This window comes from Rhynchophorus ferrugineus, unplaced genomic scaffold, assembly GCF_030347505.1.
Source record: "Rhynchophorus ferrugineus isolate W39M unplaced genomic scaffold, kcgeb_rfMv2 rfM5, whole genome shotgun sequence".
NCBI classification, from domain to species: Eukaryota; Metazoa; Arthropoda; class Insecta; order Coleoptera; family Curculionidae; genus Rhynchophorus; species Rhynchophorus ferrugineus.
In genome coordinates, this window is record NW_027472584.1 from 28935477 (window position 1) to 28950491 (window position 15015).

Sequence of the window (15015 nt, forward strand, 5' to 3'; positions counted from 1 at the left end):
TTATTAACTAATATGTAGGAATCATAGGAATTCAATGGACCTGCCATCTACACAAATACATTCAACAACTAAACAAAATTAAGAAACTAAAGATATCTGTTATTAGGTGGCGTTTAACAATTCAATATTTTCAAAATCATTAATTCAGTGTTTTAAAATTAATAATAATTATCATGATTTCTCATACTAAACTTCAAATAATTTAATGATTGCCGCCATCTATACCAATTTATCCCAACTAAAACATTACAAATAATTTACATAAAGACATATACAAAGCTTAGGCAATTAATCAATCTATAAAAAGATAGTAATAATATATATAGTAAGTGTTTTGATAATACGACATAGGGCTATATTATTTTAACAAAAATCATCTTTATTATTAGGTTGGTAACTTTGACACTTAGTAATAAACAAACGTCAAATATGTTACAGGCACAACATTCTCAAAATCCAATTTTCGGAATGGATATTTCTGAAACAACTTTTAACGTTAACAACTACAATGTGCCCCAAGAATCCGAGCCATCCTATTGCCTTTGTGGGCAACCGTATAACCCAGACATATTTATGATACAATGTGATTCTTGTAAAGATTGGTTCCATAGTAGGTAGGTTTGTAAACAATAATATAAAATATCGTGTGATGTATTTTGATAAATTGTTTATTTATGATCGTGTTTTAGTTGTACCAACTTTCGGGAATGGCAAGCAATTGAAATAGACAAATATCATTGCCCAAGATGTACTTCCATTATAGGCCCATCAATACGTAAAGTTTGTTAGCATGGTACACATTAATTGTTAATTGTTCTTGGATTTTAGATAAAATTATACAAAATTCTCACCGTCATGATTATTGGGATCCCAATGCCAGCCATAAACCTGTACAAACGGGCACACCAGCTTTTATACAAGAATTAAGGAGTAGGCATTTTGTTATGGCAGATGAAATTTTAATTAAAATGCCTGGCTATGAGCTAACAGAAGATTTTTTTGAAACGAAAGGGTTCAATAATCCGATTCTTATAGAAAGCAAGGAAGATTTGGATATGATTATGCCATCAGACCATTTTTCATACATAGATGTGCTGAATTTAATTGGTGGTGATAAGGAAATTGATGTAATAGATGTCTGTCGCCAAGCAAATATTAGAATGACTCTAAGGGATTTTGTACAATACTTTGTTGATAATGATCGTACTAGGATATTTAATGTGGTCAGTTTAGAATTTTCAGATACTAGGTAAGTCCCTAATTTTCTATTGTTTGATTTTTATATGTAATTTAATTGTTTATCTTTTAGAATGACTAACATAATCGAACCTCCATTAATAGCACGAAGACTAGATTGGGCAAATTTTATTTGGCCTGAAAATTTAGAGGGAAAACCTCAAGTACAAAAGTATTGTTTAATGAGTGTTAAAGACTCTTACACAGATTTTCATATAGATTTTGGGGGAACAAGTGTATGGTATCATGTACTGAAAGGTGAGAAAATATTTTTTTTTGTCAAGCCCACCCAAGCAAATCTAACATTATATTCTCAATGGATGACATCAACAAACCAGAGTGAAACATTTTTTGGTGATCAGGTACATCTATGATGAATGTGATATGCCAGTGTTAGGCATTTGAAATCATTTTTCAGGTGGATCAGTGCTTTAAATGTCACGTAAGACAAGGACAAACTATGCTTATTCCAACTGGTTGGATTCATGCGGTGTATACCCCTGTGGATTCTTTAGTTTTTGGTGGAAATTTTTTACACAGCTATAATATTAATATGCAACTAAGTTGTTATGAAATCGAAAGAAAAACGAAGACAGATAGAAAGTACCTGTATCCAAATTTTATAGCAATAAATTTTTTTGCTGCTACAAAACTGCTTGAAGATATTATTAAAATCAATTTAACAGGCACTTCAAGGGCTCCTGATAATTTGTTAGTAGGTTTAAAAGCACTTCAGCAAGCGATTAAACATTGGAATAATGAAAAAGATGTGAGTGTTTAGTAATGAAATTCATTATGATATTCATGTGAAGATTTTAAACAATTTTAAGTACAACCTGAGTGTCAGAGAACAGCTACCCATTGGACTAAATATCCCGAAATTGCTCAAAGATATTGGTAAAGAGATTAGACATGCTGAGAGAATAATCAACCATTTAAATCCCCCCAAACCAGAAAGGGAATCAAAGAGAAAGAGGAAAAAACCTGTTAACAAGGATTTTGTAGATTATTCTTTATCACCTAAGAATTTTAATTTTGATGTAAGTAATATTAATGTTAAATTAAGCATTTTTAAAGCTGCTTATCAACAATTTTAGTATATGCCATTAATACAAACAGACTATAATACCTCTCCACCAACATATTCCAAATCTTCAAATAATTCAAACATCAAGTTAACTCTTCCTAAGCCTACTACTTTCCCTTATGAAAGATCGGGCACTGAAGCTTCTCCTATGGTATTTAACAACCAGGCTCTGCCCAGTATAGAGAATAATCAATTATGGAATCAGATTTTTGAAAGACCCCAAGAAACTGTAGCTGAATATAAGGGGGGTACTATTTTGAAGTTCAAATTAGGGTAAGTTTATTATGATGACTATGTATTTGAAATGTTTTGATTAAATGACATAATAAATATTCAGAGCCAAAGATATTATTCCTCCAACAATTGAACACAATGATGCCACAATTCAAACTGTACAATATGGAGATGGTTTTGAAAATAAAGACGTTTATGATTTCCACGATGACAGTGATAGAGATGAAGACTGTTTTAATTTTACAATTGATGAGAGTCCTAAGAGAAAAAAAGGCTCTCTGAAAATGAAGCTACCAAATAAATTAAAAAAACATAAAAGCAATGAAAATTTAAGCACAAATGGAATTGAATCCTTGTTGCAAGCATCTCTGTCAGTACCGTAAGTTAATAATAAAATGTATGGTGGTACAAAAACTTGCAACTGTAAATCATAGGTCACAGGGAGGGACATCTCCTTCTACTTCAGAAGCTATAGCAGGAATGCTTTCTATTAGTCAAAACTGGTCGCCCACAAAAAGTCGCCGTTATCAGGAAAGCCCAGAAGAAGATGTAAATAATGTTCATCAAGATGAAGACTATAGTATGCTATAAAAATATTTTTACTTGACTGATTTTGTATCTGTTTCATTTTCTTTACAGTTTATCCAAGTTTAGACAATTCTGATGATGAAGATGTGCATATATTTAAACCCAGAGGTCGTACAAAAGTAGATGAGGCATGGAATCCAAAGGCCAGAGTTGGTCCCCTACTGCCTAAAATGAACCGTCCAGCTCGGGAAGGTACAAAAAAGCAAGCTGTTGAAAAAGTGCTTGAAGCAGCAGCAGCTAGAAGAACTAGTGATAATACAGAAAAAGTAATAGAAACAGTCATTACTCAGGTAGCGACTTTTCTAACGCAGATCTCTATTTTAGAGCTTACTACCATCTCCGAAACGGCAATATCGTCGAAAAAAGCTGAAACCCAAAATCGAATTAAGAAATCCATCAACTGCACCAGGAAGCAAATTGTTATCAGGTCGTACTAGCAGTAGCTGTTCAAGTAGTTCTTCAAATGCTGTACCTTCTGGAAGTACTGCACATCATCCAGCTACACCAAAACCCAGAAAGGGGATGAAGACTGTCAAACAACGATTAGGTAAAATTTTAAAAATCCACAAAATGATCCACTAAGCCATAGTTTAAGTGTTCAATAAAGGTGTGAATTTTTGCCTTGGTTAGATATAAATAATTGGGTGTTAAGTCGACATATGGTATACATAAATACACAGTGTGCAATTGAAAACATTAACAATCAAGTTTCTTTGGGGAATCCTGATAAATGATAAACAATAGCTTGGTTTAAATTTTTTATTTTTTTTTTGATACTATTTGAACTAGATGTGTTCAATAAAAATTCAAATCCAAATTAAAGGAAGCACACTGTGTACTTAGAAGTAGTCCAGATGTAGGAAAAAAAACAAACTGATCTATGAGACAGGGTAAACAGTTGTATAAAAAAAATTAGTGATACAATTTCAGAATGTGATACACGTATGAAACAAAATAAACCATGTCTCCTGTGAATTACCGTAAAAAAAAAGAAACACATTTGGGCTACTATTATTTAATAAGCGATTCTGATAAGGTTTTATATAGTTTAAGGACTTGAAACCATTTTGCCACAAAAAGAGAATATGTTAAAGGTGGTGTGAATGAAATATTTTTTCAAAAAAATCTCAGTATTTAATTCTATTTTTAGTGATTCAGTGTGAATGTGAGTAAATTTTTTCAACATTCCTGGTGATTGTCATAATTAAAAGAAGGGCATTAATGGGAAAATGTCCATATACGGGTAAATTATTTATTTAACTTGCCTAGAATTATCTTGTTAACAATACCCGTTATTTGTTCATTTTGTGTTACAGTACAATTACATAAACAATATTCAATTGCAAAGCAGTGTACTTTACAATTACCCGTAGGATCCATAAAGATAAAGGCAATATTAATATATACACGTGTACAATTCTCAATAATTTGTGATATATACATTTATAAAAATTGTCAACAAAAAAAAGTAAGGCAAATTGCAGCTGATTATGTATTTTCATTCGAACAAATGGTTTTACAGAAACAATAAAAATGCTTTTTTTACTAATTGCATGTATGGTTAAACAAAACAGTTATTTTATATTGTGTAATAATTGTATTATATGTATATTAAAAAATTAGGGTATCAATTCAGGGAAGTTTTTCAATTTCTTTTCTATTGTTGTAAATACAAAAAAGTTGATTTCTGTGATCCTTGCAAAATAACATTTTGCATTATTGTAACTGAATTTATATTTGTTCATATATTTTAAGTCGCTATTTTTTCACCTTGGGTTAACTTAAACAGTAAAATGGATAACTTGTTTAATATGCAAGTTAATTTTTAGACAATTTTTAAACAATCTAAAGGTGCAAAAATATATAAAAAGTAAACAAGCATATTTGCTACTAAGTTCCAAGCTCTCTACAACAAAGTTTGATGTTATTTTTCTTATATAATTTTCTCAAGTATACACTTTTGGATCTTAGTAGCAAACACTGATTGTGTAATTACTACACGGATGCACGTGTCATTGGAATAATTTAAGTGTATACACTGACAAAGAACACTCTAGTTGTCCAAACAGTGTTTTATTTCAACCCATGTTTTCATTATTTTTTATGTATTTTAATATAATATTGGATTTCGAGTATTAACATACATTTTCAGTCAAAACTGTTTTATTATTATGATTACATACTATATAATGCTGTTATATTCTAAAATGTATATTTGGGGATTATAAAAAAAACAATCTCTTTTAATATAAGTTATTTAAACAGAATATTGAAGCATACAGACTTTACAAAATTAATTTTTTAATGCAAATAATAGAGGGTATTGTTCCCTTAAACTTATCCATATTTTTTTATTTTTATCACAGATGGATATATTTAAAACGCAAAGTAATATAAACACATAGGTTAGTTGGATATTAAATAATACTTCATAATATAATAGAGCAACTAACCCTAAAATGCCTTCAAAACAATTAGATCGCCTCCAATTATAAACATTGTCATTTAACACTGACTGGTCTAATATATGGATATAACTGATAATTTTGTACAAAATTTGAAGTTTTATGTTGCTATAAGATTTTGATACATTAAAAATTCTGGATGCATTTCCACTACTAAACTATTTGACATCATATCATAACTAGTTCGATTAAATGGAAACAGATAAAATGTTATACATAAAGGTAAAAGTAAGCCAACCATAATGTTTTTTAGTGACGATCTTAACATAGCTTTCTGCCAACCTAGAGCTTTTACTCCTGTAGCGGATACTGTTTCTGTTTGACGGTTTGGAACTAATGTAAGTGTCTCTACGTTGACTACCATAAGTCCCATACAATGCTTTCCGGGTGTAGAACACATTTTACCCTTTGTAAAGTAAGTCTAAAATTTAATTTGCATGTTACATTAAATTTTATTATTTACTTGATGTTATACCTCAAAAGCACAGACTACAAATCTATGTATTAATTCAAGAGACAACAACTCAATTGCCAAAGGAAATGCAATTTCAGACCCTTCAAAACTTTTTCGTATAGCTTCAAGTCCATAATGATCAAGTGTACTACTACAACAGAGTGTTTACAATAAATGTCATATATATATAAAGATACATTAATTTAAAATTTACCCAAGATTGATAAAATCCATGAATAGAAAGGTTAACACAAGCTTGAATATAAACAAAATACAGAAGTCTATTAATTCTGCACATAGTCTTTTCCACAAGGGTGGTATAATAAATTCATAAGTAGTTGGGGGTCTTAATAAATTTGGAGGAAAAATAACTAAAAATCATCTCTTATAAAAAATTGTAAATACATACTAAAATTACATACAAGGGTAAGTTTGATAAAATGGTATTCCATTGACTGTGGCATTATCACCATGACCCTGTTGATTATTTCTTTGTCGCAGACCCTCATTTGATTGATTCTGATAGAACGAAGCAAATGCGTTCTGGTTTAAATTACCGGAAAACGTATCTTGAATCCTAGATCCAGCAGAATATTGCAGAAAATCAGATGATAAGTTATTCCACTCTCTAGCGCTTTCAATCCATTTTCTTAAATCTTCTAAATATATTATTCTTTGTTTTCTCAATTCATCCCAATCGTTCTCGGGTGGAATATTGCACTTACTATCAGCTTCGTTCATAATTAACTTACACTTACGTGGTCTTGTTTTTGTTTGGAATAACACACAGCAAACTCGTGACGTTTGTAAATGTCAAATATATCTAGTGTCATTTATAAGTTTCATAAGAAATTTTTTAAGAGCTTTAAGTGTATGGTTAGTTGCAGTGTTACGTTATAAAAAAAAAAACAATTTGTCAGTTAACATGACAATAATAGGCACAAATCTTTCTTAAAATATCTAATATATTCTTAAATTTAGTAATGTAATCTTATATAATACAGTATTTTACAATAAAAAAACATAAATAAAAAACTATGTATATAATATATGTACAAGACAGAATCCACTAATACATTTCTGAACAGTAAAATGTTAAATTATCCTTAAATGATATACACATTTCATACAAATGCAAAATATCTTTGGAAACAGCTAAAAATTAGGAAAGACCATGGGGGGTAGTTAACTTGAAATACTTTCAAAATAGAATGTTAATATTGAGGGTTTGGGGAATGCTGATGATGATATGAATTCGAATTTGAGCTATTTGTTAAAAGAGGATTATTTTGAGAGGACCTAGGAATTTGTGAAGTTGCTCCTACAACGCTTCTTCCCTCCGGATATTGAGTAGCAGTTGGCTTCTGTTGATTATTTCGTGCTTGGGATCCTAACATTGCATACACTGATTCTGGCCGGCGTGTTCTAGGCGGTAGATTATTTTCACTGCTATCTGAATTAGAAACAGGTGTATTCCTAGTGCCATATGTACTTTCACTTGTTGCATAATTATCTCTTCTCGGTCTTTCATTTGTTGAATAATCTCTAGTCTGTTGTCTTTCAGTAGTTCCATAATTTTCGGATCTGGTTGAACTTGTACCAGGTGTTATACCACGAGGAGCATATTGGTCAGAGCGTTGCTGCATCTGATTATGAACATTTTGATTTTGTAAATGACTTTGCTGATTTAAACGCATAGGATACAAAGATTGAGCGGGAACCAGTGGTCCTGGTTTTGGTATTAACTCTCTATTCACAGCTGTATTTGACTTAGTATAGACTGATTGGGACCTGTTTAAATTTGATCTAGTTAATGGTGGACTTCTGCATAAGGATTTTGTTCCACCATAAATTGATTCAACTCTTTCAAGTCTAGTGGGAGGAGCAGAAAACAAACTAGGGCAATAGTTGGCTCTATTTTCACCTCCCGTAGTAGATCTATAAGTGTTGTAAGTTGATCCATGGAATTTAGGCACTTGTGGTTTCTCCAAATCGTCATAATTTAAATCTTCATCAGAAGGAATGCTGGAAGCATCATCTTCAGTTTCTGCCTTGGGTTTTTTAACCCTATTGGGATTGAAAACGTATTCGTAGCAAAGGCCAGATGCAATACCACCAAATATAGGTCCTAACCAGTCAACCCAGTGGGCTTCCCATTTGTTTAAAACAAATGAAGGACCCAACGCACGAGCTGGATTCAAATATGGCATCTGAAAAAGGGTAATGATTAAAGAGAGCTCCGATAATGATTTTTAACAAAATACTTACGAAGACAAAAGAACATGCGCAATATGTACTACCAATTGTAATGGATCCAGAGCCAATCCATTTTCTATATGTATCCATTGACATAAAGTAACTGAATACTACCAGGAATGTCAATGTAAATTCAATACCGAATCTTTCCCACGATGTGAAAATATTTGTAGGATGTCCGACCGCTGACGATAAATTTTCTTGGTAACTATGATAACCAGGCACAGTCACTCTGAAAAGTTTGTATTTATTTTAGTGATAAAACGGCAATGTTTTATGGATGAGTATAGGTTTATTATTTTAATCCATACAATATTAACTTTAAATAGTTTATTAAAACTATTAGAGATAATATTTGAATAATGTTTATGTTCTCGTCTATCTATTAAAACATAATTTGAACAATATAGTAATGTGTAAAAACTAAAACTGTGGTATATACTTTAGTAATTTTTAAAATTACTTGTAAAAATTAATAGTTGTACAATTAATAGCGCTAGGTTATTGTTTAAGGTCATTTTTCATATAGCATTTTACTTTTTATAGAGAAAAATATGGTTTTTATGCAGACAGTTATAACCAAATTGCATATTGAAACAAATTACAAAAACTAATAACTCATTTCATTCGTTATATCCCACAAATGTTAATGTTCCAAAATGATATGCTTTTTATTATTATTAATATTTTAATATTTTTTCAACTATCTGATAAATCCGTCGTCAACTTTTTACGATCTATCAATGACAGGACAAAAACTAAACCATTACACCCCAATAAGGTTGATCGAGGGTAAATGTGGTTACACGGGACGAACAAAACGAAAATAGGAAGAACTAAAAAATTAACCGGGGGTTGAAAGTTGCAGTAACCGTATCATATGCGAACAAGTGCTGTTTAATGGTTTAAAGGGGACAAAACCGCCCTCTTATACTTGTACGGAGAGGCTGTGAAGTGGTTAATGTTATTTTCATTTTAAATCGCTATTTAAAATTTGATTAGTCTAACATAAAATGCGGTTTAGTAGGCTGGAATCCCGCTAGCGTTTCAATAAGTTGGGTAAAACCGGGTATTTTCTCTAGTAGGATTTATTTACACAAATTGATAGGTTTATTACCGAGTTATAGTCCAGATAAACCTTAGTACAAAAACAAATACAAACATAACCATCAGTTGTAGTCTGAACTAAATTTTATATAAAAATGAATGCGTTTATGGTATCAGTATTCTGCTCAACAAGTGTTTAAAATAAAAATCTATTTTTAAAGAATCAACACATGCTAAAAGACACTGAGACAAGGGCTGGCTCCTTATGGTATGCATCTGCTGAAATATGATATCACCAACCCGTATACGTCACAATTAAACGATCTACCAGATTAGGATTTTTCAGCTTCGTGTGCGAAGTACTAATTAAGACAAAAGTTTAAATTTTCATTCAAAGCAAATATTTATATCGTTTTAAGGATTGTAAACTTATTTTTTTGGGTATATACAATATCGATAAGTCTTTATTGCACGTCATTAGGCTCCAAAAATATCTAATGGGCCATTAATTCAAAAAAGTGAATTTGATTTGGAGATTTTTGAAGTGGTTCGTTTGATACAATTGGCAAGGCACCCTAAACAACATACGTAACTGATTGAAGTAATGTATTTGAACTAAAAACGGTGCAAACTAGGCAAATGCGTCAGCATTTTTTTACAAAATTCATCACGTTCTTAACTGCAATAATAATAGTATGGAAAATTAATTCAGAGTCTTTACATTGGGATGAAATTAAACCATTACAGTGACTAATTCGCTTTTATACGATTTAAACTGTAAGTTAAATGTAATTGATATTCTCACGATAAAGCATTACATTTAGGGCGCATTTAAAAGTAATCCCTTGATAATCAAACTCTCGGACATATGTGTCACGTGCCCTTATTCCCACTTGAGGGTGAGAAATTTACTTTAAGTTTTTACCCAGGTCATTGAATAAAGGCAGTATATTGGGCATTTATTTAATTTATCGCAAGGGTATAATTTGAAAACTTTTTTTCTCCCAATTTAATTAAACTAGCTTATATTATATACCCTAAATCTATATCTAATCGATTTTCTATTTTAGAATGCAAGTTACAAATGACACGCGAATGCTAACAGATTATATAAATTCATGCATATTCATGGTGATTATGTCAACCTACCAGCGAAAGTTCATTCAAATATCACGTAAAGTAAATATCTTCTTGACTAAGATGAGTTCTGTTCAGTCTTCAAGTTAAGTTTTTGAAATTCTCTTTCATGAATTCATTTAAACAATTTTTCAAATCGATTACATTTTTTAAATATCCAGTCATATATTAGTTATATTTTAAAATAAATTCACTGAAGACCCATCGTTTAAAAAGGAAAACCTTTAACAAATAAAGCACTATCTGTAAAAATATTCTTTAAAGTAACGTACAAATAGTCTGAACAAAGAAAGACGTCGAGGGTAAATCTAGAAGTGGAATGATCTATGAATGCAGCGCCGATACATGTGCCAGTAGCAAGTGGTAAAAAAAGGCCAGGTGGTACCTCGGTACACGTGCGCTTCAGTTTCAGATTTCCCCGCTTCTTTTGGAGCACAGCTTGCATACGACAGACAAATATAACACCTCCGAAAACATTTTTCGTTTATAAAATCAATTCCAAGCGTTCAAGGAAACACTGGAATTTACCGTCAACAGACGTTAGGAGTAGGAGGATAATTTTGAAGTTATGAAGCTTAACGATTGTCCACACCGTTATATTCATTAGCAATGTTTACCTGCCCCAAGGTAATATTTCTCAAAATAGCATATTTGGCGTTCATTACTTTCTTCGCTTACTTTGAAGAAATCCACCGCTGAGACTTATCAAAAACTTCTAAAGGCTTAGAGTAATCCATCACATCTCAACATTGATTTCAACAAATTGAGAATAGTTATTTAATTAACAAAAAATAGCTAAAATCTTCTAAGACAATGAATTGCAAACACTATAGGATATAAAACCAGCTTAAATGCATAACAAACTCCTTTGTAAATAATCAAGAGGAAGAACGATAGTCATCGCACAAATTAACCAAAAATACCACTTCAAATTGATAGGTGAAAATTGTTCTTTTTGGCGTTGTAACTGGCTGCTAAAGAAAGAATGTAAAGTAAGTTTGTACAGATCTACTATGGCAGATCAAAGTGAAAGAAATCATGAATTAGTCTGGAAGAATCATAGATATCTTCCATATCAGAATATATGCCGAATAACCATAATAGAAGCATATTTGCAAGAATGAATTACACAAAACATTTAAATCGATGTATAATAAACGTCCAGTACGCACTACTCTATAAACAGGATGCATATATGCTTCCAAATAGAAAATATTAATTACGAATTAACAGTACGCGATCCGTGAAATGCATATATGAACTATTTTGCACTAGTACGCAAATAACACATGGGCCATAGGGTGTTTATGTATGAGTAATAAATATTTATTTTATAACCAGCACAACTGTTAGAATAACCTTTTTTATGGGCCCAAGAACAAGTGCTCAATATCTGCCAACACACGGACGTAATTATTGCGGTGTTGTCAAATGTATCAATTTTGATGTTAAACTAGTTTATATCTCCAGATAATCATTACTATACTTGAACTCTCAGCATTAACATTATTTATTTGACTATTAATGTACAAAGATCTTGCTTATGCAATGATTCTATTAATAATAACAAACTTAAATATGAAATACGGATAATATGGCAACAGTGCAGTGTCAAGTGGTAGAGAAAAAAGTGAAACCATCCCCCTTTGCTGCTCGGAAACAATTGACACTGAGGGCGAGAAAGTGCGACAATAAACAATACAACGGCGTGATTATGGTTAAGGTTGACATATGACCTTCTGGTGTAAAGCTCGAGTTGTGGTAGTTTTTTTATTATATATTGATTTTGCCACCAACCCCTCAACTACCATGAATTGACAATTGTATATATTGACAACAGATTTGAATTAAAATAATAAAACCAAAATTTGATCAAATAAACTAAACTTAATAAGATAAGATTTAATTATAATTGCTAATATGAAAGAATTGTCTTTTTTTTGGGAAATAATGGATGCGTCAAATAGGGATATGTGGTGCGAAATTGATTGCCAACTAAATAAATCGTTTTCTTTTAAAAAATCGAAATTCCAATTGTTAATTTATGTGTTTATTAATATATGGATAATTTATTAATTGTTTGCTTATTGAATTGTATAATAGAAATGGTAAGTAAACGTGATGACTGCATAAAATGTTGTCCCTTGTAGATGGGAAGCGGCAATCTCCCCCGCTTAAGGATACGATCTTTTAAAACGACAGATGTTTAAGACTCCTCCTGGCCCTATTAAAAAGCAAAGGTAAATTATCTCCAGGTAGAAGAGAAACCATTTTCAATGGTCGGCTTTTGTATAATAAAATTAAGGACAGCCCATGAACGGATCTGCGAAAATTTGCTACCTGCTTGCTATTTAGTAATTGTTCAAAAAAAGAACACTTTCCAAATTCTAGGTACCCTCAGCTATTTCAACATAATACAAAACATCTTTTGTATATGTCCACCTATTTACAACGTACATAACTCCATGTATCCGTATCCATCCATACGATTATAAAAATAAATAACGTATTTATTAGCATATATTTTATAACATATTTATATCTATAGTACTTCAATTTTGTCTTATTTATCAGTCACCATTTTACCTAATAAAAAATAACGTTTACAAAAGCTGCCTATAAAAGTTTGACATAACAATTAAAACATATTGCGAAAATAATTATGTGCGCCACTGGTACGGGTTCTGAACGCGAGGTACCCAGTGGAAGAAAAGAATGTTTTAACAACAGCTGAAATAAGCAGGTGATACCCAACACTTTTTACAGATGGTTTTTAAGTTTCTGTTCCAATAAAAAATTAACATCGGATACGCCAAGAATAAGAAAAACCAAAGAAAAACATATCTTTCAACAAAGATTTTTTTATGAATGCCACGCATTAATAATAAAATCGCGTTTATTATTTAATTGAATTAAACTTGAAATGATGACAACAATAGAATGATGCCTTATTTTGCAAGTGCGTTTGTACTCAAAACAAAATAAAAAATATTCAACATGCCCTTTAATTTAATTGATTTTTCATGTCGAATATTTTTTAAAAAAGTAAAAATTACTTACCCGTAAAGAAAGGCAGCACCAGCAATTCCGCCACCGCATTGAGCAATCATAAACATACATGTTCTCAGTAATGATATTCTTTTGATTATACCCATTGCTATAGAAACAGCAGGATTTATATGAGCACCTGTAAAAAGAATAATAAATGATCTCTAATGTCTTGATATGTTTTAATTCATTTCAATTACTTTGAGCATGACGAACGATGTAATTAAAGATAGTCAACCAGCTGATTAAACAATTCAACATCCTTTATTAATTTAATTCGATTAAGTAAATTTCTTACCCGAAACATGTCCAAAAAATTGTGTTAAGAACATCATAGAGAAACCTGACGCAACTGCTGTGATCATAAAGATATTGGCAGCTGATGTGCTGCCCATCCTCGAAGCTGCATTGGCACCACAAACTAGGAAAACATAAATAAAACTAGCCAAACATTCGGATATAACAGATTTCCAAAATTCTAAAGTTCTCAATTCTGTGCGCACCGGTATTTTTTTTAGTAAAACATCACTGATTTTTCCTTTCCTAATTACTTCTAGTTTCTCAAATAATGTGATAATATGAAATTCAATGTTCTCAACATCAAAATTTAGATTGTCGTCCGTCATTTTTTTAAATTTTGATATCCGAAAAAAAAATCGAACAGCGTTAAAATACGGAAATAGAACACCCTCGTACTGAAACGATAGAAACTAAAATGTCTTGTCAATTCAAATTGTAGCGGCCTCATGTTGTACCACCCCCACTTAACCGCTCCGACCAATTACATTGCGATCCGAACATGTGGTCAATCGAGTTGCAACGTGCTTTAAAATTCATCTTTCAGCCGATATTTTCCGTCTTTTATATTATGCCAGTGCCAACAAAGATAGGAGAAAATATCGATGAGCTGATTGGAAACGAAAGGAGATTTTGTTTAAATTTTTTTTCTGGAACAATTATCTTTTAAATTGCTTACATATATGTGTTAATAGTGAACGATAAATAACACATGCAAATAACTGTTAAAAATTAACTTTAATATAAGATTAATTTTAAAGATTTTGTTTGATACAATGCATATGGGTATTAGGTAGAGGTGAGAAATAATAGCAAATAAATGGAGATCCTGTAATGATAGAGAATTAATGATCGAGAATTAAAAATAAATCTGTGGTAAAAGATTTTTATAAAAAAAATAAAAGCAAAGTTAGAAATGATAATCAAAAAATAAATATAATAATAGAATAATTTAATTCCGAAATATTTTTGATACTCTTTATGCAACGGCAAAATACATAATTATGACATATAAATAATTTGTCTTTAATTTTGCTTTCTTCAACTCATAATTCAATGTTACTAACTTATCTTTACCATTACATTAAAATTAAATACCTTCGCCATATTGTAAGGAATATATTTTTCTATTATAAATAAGATGAAAATAATTATATGAAATATTA

At 31.0% G+C, this 15015-nt stretch overlaps 3 protein-coding genes across 4 annotated transcripts; 1 reads left to right on the forward strand and 2 right to left on the reverse strand.

Moving 5' to 3' along the window:
• The first annotated feature begins 397 nt into the window (after positions 1–397).
• Positions 398–5211, forward strand: LOC143197185 (histone lysine demethylase PHF8). The gene is made up of 11 exons (XM_076405430.1): positions 398–614; positions 690–775; positions 829–1249; positions 1310–1598; positions 1655–2005; positions 2067–2276; positions 2334–2596; positions 2661–2936; positions 2992–3137; positions 3197–3411; positions 3470–5211. The coding sequence occupies exons 1-11, from the start codon at positions 430–432 to the stop codon at positions 3725–3727; spliced, it is 2700 nt and encodes an 899-aa protein (XP_076261545.1). The 5' UTR covers positions 398–429; the 3' UTR covers positions 3728–5211.
• A 175-nt stretch (positions 5212–5386) lies between these two features.
• LOC143197187 (protein FAM8A1) lies at positions 5387–6880 on the reverse strand. Of its 2 annotated transcripts, none has more exons than XM_076405433.1 (4): positions 6487–6880; positions 6279–6435; positions 6086–6212; positions 5387–6031 (listed from the first exon to the last, which is right to left on the reverse strand). In XM_076405433.1, exons 1-4 carry the CDS (start codon positions 6803–6805, stop codon positions 5711–5713), a joined length of 924 nt encoding a protein of 307 aa, XP_076261548.1. In that variant the 5' UTR covers positions 6806–6880; the 3' UTR covers positions 5387–5710. The 2 variants fall into 2 exon arrangements, with proteins under 2 accessions (XP_076261548.1, XP_076261547.1); XM_076405432.1 differs by having other exon boundaries at positions 6086–6215; positions 6487–6879.
• A 129-nt stretch (positions 6881–7009) lies between these two features.
• On the reverse strand, positions 7010–14337 carry bib (MIP channel family protein big brain). Its single transcript, XM_076405431.1, has 4 exons — positions 13851–14337; positions 13565–13691; positions 8333–8552; positions 7010–8274 (listed from the first exon to the last, which is right to left on the reverse strand). The coding sequence occupies exons 1-4, from the start codon at positions 14176–14178 to the stop codon at positions 7279–7281; spliced, it is 1671 nt and encodes a 556-aa protein (XP_076261546.1). The 5' UTR covers positions 14179–14337; the 3' UTR covers positions 7010–7278.
• Positions 14338–15015: the final 678 nt, after the last annotated feature.

Excerpts from the sequence above, each read along its gene's own strand:
- LOC143197187 (XM_076405432.1), bottom strand. The coding sequence starts at position 6,805 with ATGAACGAAGCTGATAGTAAGTGCAATATTCCACCCGAGAACGATTGG. Across the intron at positions 6,216-6,278 it reads ATGGATTTTATCAATCTTGG|TAGTACACTTGATCATTATG; the intron begins GTAAATTTTAAA and ends ACTCTGTTGTAG. Across the intron at positions 6,032-6,085 it reads TTGTAGTCTGTGCTTTTGAG|ACTTACTTTACAAAGGGTAA; the intron begins GTATAACATCAA and ends ATTAAATTTTAG.
- LOC143197185 (XM_076405430.1), top strand. The coding sequence starts at position 430 with ATGTTACAGGCACAACATTCTCAAAATCCAATTTTCGGAATGGATATT. Across the intron at positions 1,250-1,309 it reads TTAGAATTTTCAGATACTAG|AATGACTAACATAATCGAAC; the intron begins GTAAGTCCCTAA and ends TTTATCTTTTAG. Across the intron at positions 3,412-3,469 it reads CTAGTGATAATACAGAAAAA|AGCTTACTACCATCTCCGAA; the intron begins GTAATAGAAACA and ends TCTCTATTTTAG.
- bib (XM_076405431.1), bottom strand. The coding sequence starts at position 14,178 with ATGACGGACGACAATCTAAATTTTGATGTTGAGAACATTGAATTTCAT. Across the intron at positions 8,553-13,564 it reads GGTGCTGCCTTTCTTTACGG|AGTGACTGTGCCTGGTTATC; the intron begins GTAAGTAATTTT and ends CAAACTTTTCAG. Across the intron at positions 8,275-8,332 it reads GCGCATGTTCTTTTGTCTTC|ATGCCATATTTGAATCCAGC; the intron begins GTAAGTATTTTG and ends ACCCTTTTTCAG.